The following is a 9,852-nucleotide window of genomic DNA, read 5'->3' as shown; positions in this document are numbered from 1 at the left end:
TAATACTACTTTGCCAGCGTTCGTGTGTGTGTGTGTGTGTGTGTGTGTGTGTGTGTTGGTGTTAATTACTTGACACAAACAGTGGAAACAATTTGATAAAACACAGTTTTAGAACAGACAAAAAAAAAAAACAATTAAGGTCTTAAAACTTAATTTGCATAAAGAGTCCCTTTACGAGACTGGGCTACAAAGATGGAGGAGGAGTTGATATTGCACTTCAGTTGTACAAATGTCAACCAAATTTGTGATTAATCAAACGATGTGGACAGAAATTGTATGAGGTAAACCTACTGGCTACTGGGCAGTTGCCTGCTTTGCCCAGCCGGTAATCCAGCCTTACTAGTAAACAATGTATCAACCATTGATAAATCCGTTCATTACAGTTTATAAACCCTTAAGAAATGGTGCCTTATCGGAAAGTTGTGTTGTTCTTCTTATACCCCTGTTATGAACAGTTTTGTTTGTACATAATTTTTCATGCACATACTGCTGTGTTAGATTTAAATATATATATATAAAGCTGTCGAGAGAACGGGGGCCAACAGGTCCCGAACGTGTCTAGAACACGAAAATACGAGCTGAGGGGGTCGCCTGAAGGCAGCATTGTGGTCTGTGTGCGTCGTTTACGACACTTCTTGTCATCCAAATGTAAGAGGACACCGCTTCCTGGTGTGGACCGATAAAAATGGGCTGATGAGAGAGGGAAGCTAGAGCTGCCGGAGTCGGCGTGATCCGTTGGTCCGACTTGACGAGTCCGCGGAAACCGTGTGAGTAAAACCGGCTGCAGCGGTGCTTCCGATCGCCCGGTTGAAAATGTCCGAGAAGAGGAGGGGTGATGCTGATACCTATTGGCCAGTCTCACTGGATCGATTTATACTCTGAGGAAGCAATCACCTGTAGGAAAAGTGTGTGTGTGTGTGTGTGTGTGTGTGTGTGTGTGTGTGTGTGTGTGTGTGTGTGTGTGTGTGTGTGTGTCTGTCTGTCTTTTAGACAGAGCAAGACTGACAGTCTTAGAACTAAAACCCCCGGTCAGAAAGTCTGAATATGAAGAGTTCATATTCAGTCTGAATATGAAGAGCTCATATTCAGACCTGGATACAGTTTGGCCCCCGAGCATTTACAGGAATCGTTTCCTCCTTCCTTGGGCAACAGAAAACAGGAAAGTGCGTGATCTAACTGCACATCCACTGCAACGCCTCTACTTTTGTCAGCATTTATTTATTTGTTTGCATTTGGCCTGTTGCGGATGCTTTAAAACAAGTACTGGTAGAGTTTCCTCAAGTAAAAGATGTATTACCACTCTGTAAAATGTTACAGGCAAGATTTGACTTGAGTAAAAGTACCAAAGTATTATCAGCTAAATGTACTTAAAGTGCTCATTGGGCATTAAGGTCGCTTTCAGAGTGTTTTCATATTTCATATACCTTATTATTCGAATATTATTACAGGAACGTTAACACATACGCAGCATTTTTAATGTCTACTACCTTATATACTGTCAGATAGTCTGAGATATAAATGTCATACGAGTTGGTTTTATGATTTTTTTTTGGTAAAATCTTAATCTGAAAAGTAAACAGTGTCTCCAGCTGTCAGATAAATGTAATGAAGTAAAACGTACAATATTTCCTTCTGAAATGTAGTGGAGTACAAAGTAACATATAATGGAGACACTCGAATAAAGTAAAAGTACCTCAAATGTGTACAAAAGGGTTGTACTTCAGTAATGTACTTAGTTATTTTCCACCACTACCAATAACTTTCACATTTTGACAGTAGTGTAACGTACTGTAACTGAGAGCATTAACTCGAGGGTTGTGCTTAAGTACAGTTTTGAGGAACTTGTAATTTGGTTGAGTGTTTCCACTGAACGCTTTTTTTGATCTTCTACTTCACTAAATTTCAGAGGTAACGACCGTGCTCTATACCCCACTACATTTATGTGACAGGTGGTTAGTTTTAAGATGAAGATTTGTGAGGATGAACCTTTAAGATACGACACGTTGTTAATGAGTCAACCAGTGTTTCCCGGCACTGACCACAAGCCGGGAACCGCTGGATTGAAATGGGTTACTGTGCGTAAAGTAGTGAAAACCTCGAGCAGCTACAACAATAAAGTGCTGCTTATGCATTAATGCATTGGTATTAACAATCTAACAACGTCAGATAGAATAATATATCACTGACAGGGGCACAAGTACTCTTACTTTTGATACTTCAAGTACATTTTGCTGATAATCCTTTGCTTCGTACTTGTAATTGAGTATTTTTACATTATTGTATCGGTACTTTTACATTAGTAAAGTATCTGAATACTTCTTCCAACACTGCATTTTGGAAATAAAATCTCAACACACTGACCAACCAAGTTAATGTTTGTACTAAGATCCGCACATTAATCTGCAGATTTCTAACTTACTGTCTGTATTAATGCTTCTTTATTTCAGAGGTCACGGGGTTTTCCTATAATTTTCCAAAAAGCGCCTGACCTGTAACTGTAAATTCATAGGACGTTTCCCGGAAAGAACAATTTGATGTGGCACTAAATGCAGGGAAACTGGAGACAGTATTCAGGTGATACACTTAGAGTCAATTCCAGTTAATTAGAAAACATCACCTACAGTGCACAGGTTTTAATATTTACTTGAGCTTAAACGGAGCAGATCTCTCATGTAAATGTTTGGAAAATCTAAAAAATATTTCTGTTGTTTCCCTAGAAGTAGTCCCAACTAACATTTCTTTCCAGGAACCTTTCAAGGGAATTACGTCTGATTATTCTCCGAGGCTTTACTCGCTCCCCATCCGAGAGATAAGAAGTCAGGCTCATTGTAAATTGAATGTAGCACCTTTATTTTCACGGCGGTGCTGCTCTTCTGACGTGTGCCGTAATGCGTCTTCCTTGTGAACAGGAACAGGTGAAACACCGTACTCAGTTGGAGGAATGTCAGTCGTAAACGAATCTGCAGAGGGTGGCGGCTCGTTCTCCTCAAAGGTCATCAACATTGTGTTTATCGTCCTGCTGCTGGACCTGCTGGGGTTCACTCTGATTCTGCCTCTACTACCCTCCATTTTGGACCATTATGCACAAACAGGGGTTAGTTTTCTCGGGGTTTTTCATTAAGAAATAACATTTAAAGCAGTCTATTCTATTAAAGCAGTGTAATGATTTAAAATGCACTTTTGAAAATAAATGCATTTGCTCATTATTGTCACAGTAGACAAAATGATAACAACATAGCGTTAAGAGACATAATATTTAGAGTGGCTGTCTGCACACCGAAGTTTCCGAGCTCCAAGGTTTTTGTTAGTGTAACGTTTCGACCTGCAAGGTCTTCGTCGTGAACAAAACAAAGGCTCTATACATGGACATAAAATCCCATGAAACAAAAAACCCACACATATCAATTTGCTAGTTTTTTCTTTTCTCTCTCTTTAGAAAATTAAAAATAATAATATAATCCACAACAGTGTTAAAACAATGTATATTACATAATGTTTATGGGCTAAATTGGGTGTTTTCTCTGTACACAGCCAATTGATATAGGTGTTTTGTTTTTTTTTTGTATCATGTGATCTCCTAATTGTAGAGGGAGCTGTCGTTTATTGTCTGTGTATATCGGCTGTGATATAGCCTCGCAGATCGAAACCTTGCACTAAGAGCTTGGGAGCTCGGAAATTTCACCGCCTCCCCTTTTTCTTGTTGCTGTTCTTTGTCCTACACCTGTGCTCAGCTGGTGTTGGATTGCAGTTAAAAAAAAAAAAAAGAAAGTGATTTTGAATAGGAATGACTGGACAGACAACGTGCAGCACGCGATGCTCCTTCGAACAAAGGGGGCTTTGTGTAAAGAATCTATTTCATAAAAAAACATAACCAACTCGTGAGTGATTAGATTAGCAGCAATGGAGTGTGTTTGTGGGGGAGTCTGAAAGCTGACTCATGCTGAAACTACCTTTTTCCTGGTGTTCATATTGTCCCTGTTCGATGTTACATTTTTGTGTTTTCTTGCTGGGTAGGACTCTGTATATCAGTCCCTGCAGAGTGTTGTGGACTGGTTCAGGGAGGCGGTCGGGATTCCTATGGAGAAGAAATACAACAGTGTCCTGTTTGGAGGTATATTTGATTGATTTGACATTCTCTGCAGCTCATATAGAGCTCGGCTTTTCATGACATTATGATTAAGTAAAAATAGAATTTTAATAATGCTAAAAAAAACGTGTTTCATTCCAGGTCATTGGTTTAATTTGCGTGCTCCTTAACTTGCCCTACAGGTCTGATCGGTTCACTGTTTTCGCTGCTGCAGTTCCTGTCATCGCCTTTAACCGGTGCTCTGTCAGACCGCCATGGCAGACGACCCCTGCTCATTGTTACCACAGTGAGTGTAAAGCTCTTATTGTTAATACATTGTATGTGTATTACTTAAGTTTTTATTGGCTTACGAATATAAATCTCAGTTTTCTTTTACATAGGAAACCTTATAGAAAAGAGCAACGGTTTAATATCATCACTGATTGTTAATCGTGGAGCCATTCACTTGGCACAGTTTGTTTACAGCCATGCCATCAACGCTGATTCGTCCGGGTCTAATTGGGTGCCTTGTGTTCCAGTTAGGGCTGATGTCCTCCTATGCGGTGTGGGCAGTTTCCCGGAGCTTCAGCATGTTCCTTTTGTTTCGGGTAATTGGAGGCATTAGTAAGGGCAACGTCAGCCTCTGCACTGCCATCGTGGCCGACTTGCCTTGCCCGAAAGTGCGAAACCGAGGAATGGTAGGCACTGACACTGAAACTGAATATATTTAAACACACTAAATGTGACCGGGTGCATAATCACTCGAGGATCACGGTGATATTTACTCACATATCAGGACACTGTGACTCTGACCTTCACATTTCTTGTTTTTACATAATACTGCTGATTAGCCAGTTTATGCCTTTTTTGTTGTTTTAAATGTGACAAAAAGTAAGACGAATGTTACTGTGACCAGGCTATGATTGGCATTGCCTTCTCCTTGGGCTTCACTGTGGGGCCTCTGATGGGCGCCTACTTTGCCGTCAACTCCAGCACAACAGGAAATGTCTTCTACCAAACTCCGGCTCTGCTCGCCTTGGCCTTCAGTGTTGCTGACTTGCTCTTTATTTGGCTCGTGCTGCCGGAGACGCTCACGGGGGACATCAAGGTTAGCTGTCGAAACACTCACACTGCCAACTGACAAACTGAGTCATACACAGTTTCACTCAAGGAGATGTAGTTTCTGTGCAGTATGTTTTCCCAGGAGCAGAATTTTTCATTGGCCACCAGTGACAGGTGAATGATCTTAAAGGAATAGTTTGACATTTTGCAAAATGTGCTTTTTTTTTGCTTTCTTCCAAGGGGTTAGATGAGAAGATTAAGCCAGAAGCTGGTTTTCTTAGCTTAGCATAAGACTGGAAAGAGCTGGCCATGCTCTGTGCAAACGTAGCAAAATCTGCCTACCAGCACCTCTAAAGCTCACTAGTTAACATGTCATTTTGTTTAATCGGTGCAAAAACCGAATTGTAAAAAGGACAGGTTGTGGTTTTACGTGGAGTTATGTGTCGGAATATTTCTCGGAAGTCGCAGCCTTACTGCAAAGCTAGGCTAACCAGCAAATGATACAAATACCATATGTAAATCATATGCTTTAAAATCCACCACACTAGCTCACATACATTGCGGTGTACATCAAGTGACAGCATAAGATCGAACCTGGATGACATCCAGACATCATCATACAACTTAATAATGAAGCTCCATTAGATGACTCACCATAAATTATTATAAAGTGGCAAAGCTAAAAACAAGTTTGTTATCTTTAACCACTAGAAATGGTTTTTCCTGACAGTGAGATTATTCTATCAGATAGATGCAGATAGGCGGAGCTGAGTATTTGGCTCCTCAGGTTTGGTGCAAGAGTAGCACTTTGGAGATCAGTGTTGATAAGACTAAAGAAATGAACATTTGTGCCAAGCAGGATTTCACAACCAAGCCTGTTATTTGATGGTCAACTTGTTGAAACTGTTCAAACATCTTGGTAGGGTTTTGGACTACCAGTTGATCTTTTCTTGGTTTGGCCTACCTGAACTGCAGGCTTAGGAATAAGAGGGCTTGAGCAGTTGGCAATGCCAGCAAAATAGTTGGGAAGCCCCGGAGAAGCTGAGTGAGCTGTATACCATCATGACAGCCGTAAATCTTGCTCCACAGTATGTTATGTATTAATGTTTTATGCTTTGTTTTAGGTATTTTATTTGTAATTTTTACTTGCGTACTGTAGAGTACTCTAGACTCAGTAGTATTTTGTTTCCACATTTGTTCCATATGTTAATTGTTTTACAATGTTAGCTGTTCTCGTGCAGCTCTTATTTTTTGGTGACCCAAAAGGCAATTTTCCAGTCTGGTGGGCAATAAAGTTCTGTTCTATTCTATTCTATTCTCTTTTCCTCCTAGGCTCCATCTTCAGGGTTCGGGGAATCCAGGGACCTCCTGAACCCCTTATCTTTGTTCCATTTTTCAGCTGTTACAAGGACAGAAGATCCGCCTTCAAAAGAAAGTGAGTACTCTACACGCTGGATTCCTGTGTGAGGCAGAGGCTTACACCCATTTGACCCACTTATGAAGCTGAAGCATGAATGAACTTTTGGCAAGCTGATAGAAGGTGGGGATGTCTTTACAGGAATGCAGAAGCTTCAAGTGTTGGGCCTGGTTTATTTCTGCTACCTCTTCCTGTTCTCTGGTCTAGAGTTCACGCTGAGTTTTCTGACTCACCAGCGCTTCCAGTTCACAAGGTAAAAACCCAGAAACAAAGCTGTGTGCTCTATCAGTTGTAGTGAATGCGCCTGACTAGCGACCTTGCGTTTTTCTCTCAACAGTATGCAGCAGGGAAAGATGTTCTTCTTCATTGGAGTCATCATGGCTCTGATCCAGGGGGGATACGCTCGCAGAATCAAACCCGGGCAGCATATCAAAGCTGTTTGTATGGTAGGAGTCTGTTACCATGTCAAAAAGCTGCACAGAAAATGACTCTTTGTGGTGCTGATGAGACCTGGTACACTGCAGCACAAATGTCTTATCTACTGACTTGTATTTCTTGTTTTTAGGCAATCATAGCATTGATCCCAGCATTTCTTCTCATTGGGTTATCGTGGAATATAACAATGCTTTACATCGGCTTGGCGTTATACTCCTTCGGTGAGTTGTGTTTAAGTTCACTCTACTTGAAGGGAAAACAGTGACAAGCAGTACTGTATGCCTTGTTGAGACAAGTTAAACCCTTTATTACACCCAGGAATGTGCAAAATATACGAAACATAATTGATAAACAATGGCATATGAGTAGAGTCACAACAGGTAAAGAATGGACAAAAAAGGAAAAAAATTCCCAAGGCCAATAAAAATGATACCAAAACACATAGTAAATTTTAAAGTCTTCAACATCTGATGTGGATATTTAGCATCAACAGTGGAAATAGTATCTTGAGCACAATAAAACTCTTTAAGAACCAAGGGCATGAATAACTCCCAGAGCTGATGCACAGGTGTCAGAGTCCCCTAGAGTAAAACAAAACAAAAGGTTAGACTACATTGCGCTTGTGCTGCAAATATTACTTATAGAATCATTAAATAGTAAATTAAAAATTGTCTTAAGCAGTCAAGCTCCCTGCTTTAAGGCTCTCGGGTCCTATATCACTGTTTTGTATGTCAAGTCAATTTTATTTGTATATACAGTCACAAATTACAAATTTGCCTCAAGGGGCTTTACAATCTGTCTATTCCTAGACCATCCATTCAGATAAGGAAAAACTCCCCCTATAAAACCTGGAAAAAAATGGAAGAAAGCTTAGCGGGAGCAACAGAGGAGAGGTCCCTCTCCCATAATGCCTAGATGTGGTGTGTACATAGACCACAATGGCAAAAGACCAAAATAGCAAAATATGGATGAATGTATGCTCTATGTGAATTTTGTAAATAATTTTTTATATTTGACTGTGTTTTAACTTCTCTGTGCTGCCATTTTGGTAGCCATAATGTATCTCAAGAGACTTCTTGGTTAAATAAAAGTTAGATAAAAATTAAAAAAAAAAACACAAAAAAAACCACCAGTCACACGTGAATCACAGTTGGTGTGCAGCACGATAATATCCACAGACAATGCAAGAAAATAATATGAGTCTAAAGCATGAAATGCATCTAAAGGATTTATTTATTTGTTTACGTTAAATTAAACGTAATATGTCTTCACATTTTCTATTTCTCCTTTCGCTACAGCGGCTGCAATAGTAGTTCCATGCATGTCAACACTTGTTTCTGACTATGGTGAGCCTCTTATTAATTCTCATTTATTTAAACTCACGAGCCATTTTGACTGTAATATAAATCATGCGCACTGTTGCTGATTATCTGCTGGGGATATTCCTCCAGGCTCGGCCAATCAGAAAGGCACGGTGATGGGGATCCTGCGTAGTTTGGGCGCCTTGGCCAGAGCACTGGGACCGGTTGTGTCATCCTCCGGTGAGGAAGCTTTGATAAAAAGACAGAAGACAGAAACAGTGACCAATTTACAGCCTTAGCTTTGTAGATTTGTTTGTTAGAGGTTGTCCTTTATCCTCTTCTTGTGAAATCAAACACTGAAATAACAAACTTTTGTCAAACACTTTTTTCAGCACTATTTAAATTGTTTGCTGTATCTTCGAATTTATGTGCAGTGTGCTCGTTTTAACTGTCGTGTTTGCTTCACAGTTTACTGGATAGCTGGAGCACAGACCTGTTTTCTCATCACATCAGCCTCTTTCATTGTACCGCTCGCTCTCTTGAGCTCAGCCAGGAGGCTTAAGGAGGAGTGAGCAGTGCAAAGACATGACATGACTTTAAAAGGACTGATTGCAGGGACATTCTGATATTTTGCTACCTAAACGAACGCTATGATGTTTACGTCTGCTGGGAAAGCAGGCGCGGAATTATGACTTTGTCACATGCAACAATCATGAGAAGATGTACACTTTCAGTTTACTTTCTTCCGCTGCTGGCCAAGAACCATGACATGCACGTGCCAAAACCAAAGGGGGAAGTGGTGGGACGGTCGTCACTGCATAAGTGAGAAATAAATGGACATAATGCCTTTTATGTGCACATTTAGACCTGTGCATATTACTGCATGGGTTAGGGTAGGTCACAAATAACATTTATGCCTGAGGAACATAGATATCATTTTATATCTTACTTAAAGATTGTACAAAAATGTTCTCAGTACTGCAACTTCACTGAAATGGTGGAAGGTAATTGAGTACATATACTCAAGTTCAACTTTGAAGTACTTATAACAGTACATAGTATTTCAATTTTATCCTAATTAATACTTTTACTCCACTACATACATTTTACTCCACAACATGTCCTTAGTGCCAAAGTTTTCTTTTGTTTGTTTTTTTGTTTGTTTTTTTCCGGAAGATTTTTAAATTAAAAAATGTACTATAGAATAACAAAACACCCAAAAGTATACAAATGATTAAAAATTAGCTTCACCTCAACTGCTACGATATTAAAATACTGTTTAATCTGAATGAAAGGGTATATTTTGGATAAAGGATGCTTCTTCTTTTGATACTTTCTGTAGAATTTTTTACTTCGAGTAAAAATTTGAATGCTGGATTTTTACTTGTAACATGTTTTGTTTTGTTTTTTTTAACCGGTGCTTTAACCGGTGCTTGATTTATTTAGAAATATCCACCAAGGACGGTCAGAACAAACCATGGTGACATTTCAGCGTAACATTACAGAATATTAAAATAAAGCATTTTATAGTTGATTCTTGGTGTTTGTGGCTTGAAGTGGATCTTGCAGCA

At 39.7% G+C, this 9,852-nt stretch overlaps 1 protein-coding gene across 8 annotated transcripts; it reads left to right on the top strand.

Moving 5' to 3' along the window:
* Positions 1 to 659: 659 nt before the first annotated feature.
* On the top strand, positions 660 to 9,815 carry mfsd10 (major facilitator superfamily domain containing 10). Of its 8 annotated transcripts, none has more exons than XM_040154819.1 (14): positions 678 to 767; positions 2,510 to 2,574; positions 2,910 to 3,094; positions 4,015 to 4,111; positions 4,270 to 4,373; positions 4,606 to 4,764; positions 4,983 to 5,174; positions 6,461 to 6,563; positions 6,687 to 6,798; positions 6,883 to 6,991; positions 7,111 to 7,201; positions 8,279 to 8,326; positions 8,432 to 8,521; positions 8,750 to 9,815. In XM_040154819.1, the coding sequence occupies exons 2-14, from the start codon at positions 2,547 to 2,549 to the stop codon at positions 8,851 to 8,853; spliced, it is 1,422 nt and encodes a 473-aa protein (XP_040010753.1). In that variant the 5' UTR covers positions 678 to 767; positions 2,510 to 2,546; the 3' UTR covers positions 8,854 to 9,815. The 8 variants fall into 8 exon arrangements, with proteins under 8 accessions (XP_040010757.1, XP_040010754.1, XP_040010753.1 ...); XM_040154818.1 differs by having other exon boundaries at positions 679 to 767; positions 2,448 to 2,574; XM_040154817.1 differs by lacking the exon at positions 678 to 767 and adding an exon at positions 1,079 to 1,163 and having other exon boundaries at positions 2,448 to 2,574.
* The last annotated feature ends 37 nt before the right edge of the window (positions 9,816 to 9,852 follow it).

This window comes from Xiphias gladius, chromosome 19 (assembly GCF_016859285.1).
Source record: "Xiphias gladius isolate SHS-SW01 ecotype Sanya breed wild chromosome 19, ASM1685928v1, whole genome shotgun sequence".
Lineage (NCBI taxonomy): Eukaryota > Metazoa > Chordata > Actinopteri > Istiophoriformes > Xiphiidae > Xiphias > Xiphias gladius.
Note: the sequence above shows the minus strand (reverse complement) of the source record. Positions and strands in the feature narration are given on the sequence as shown.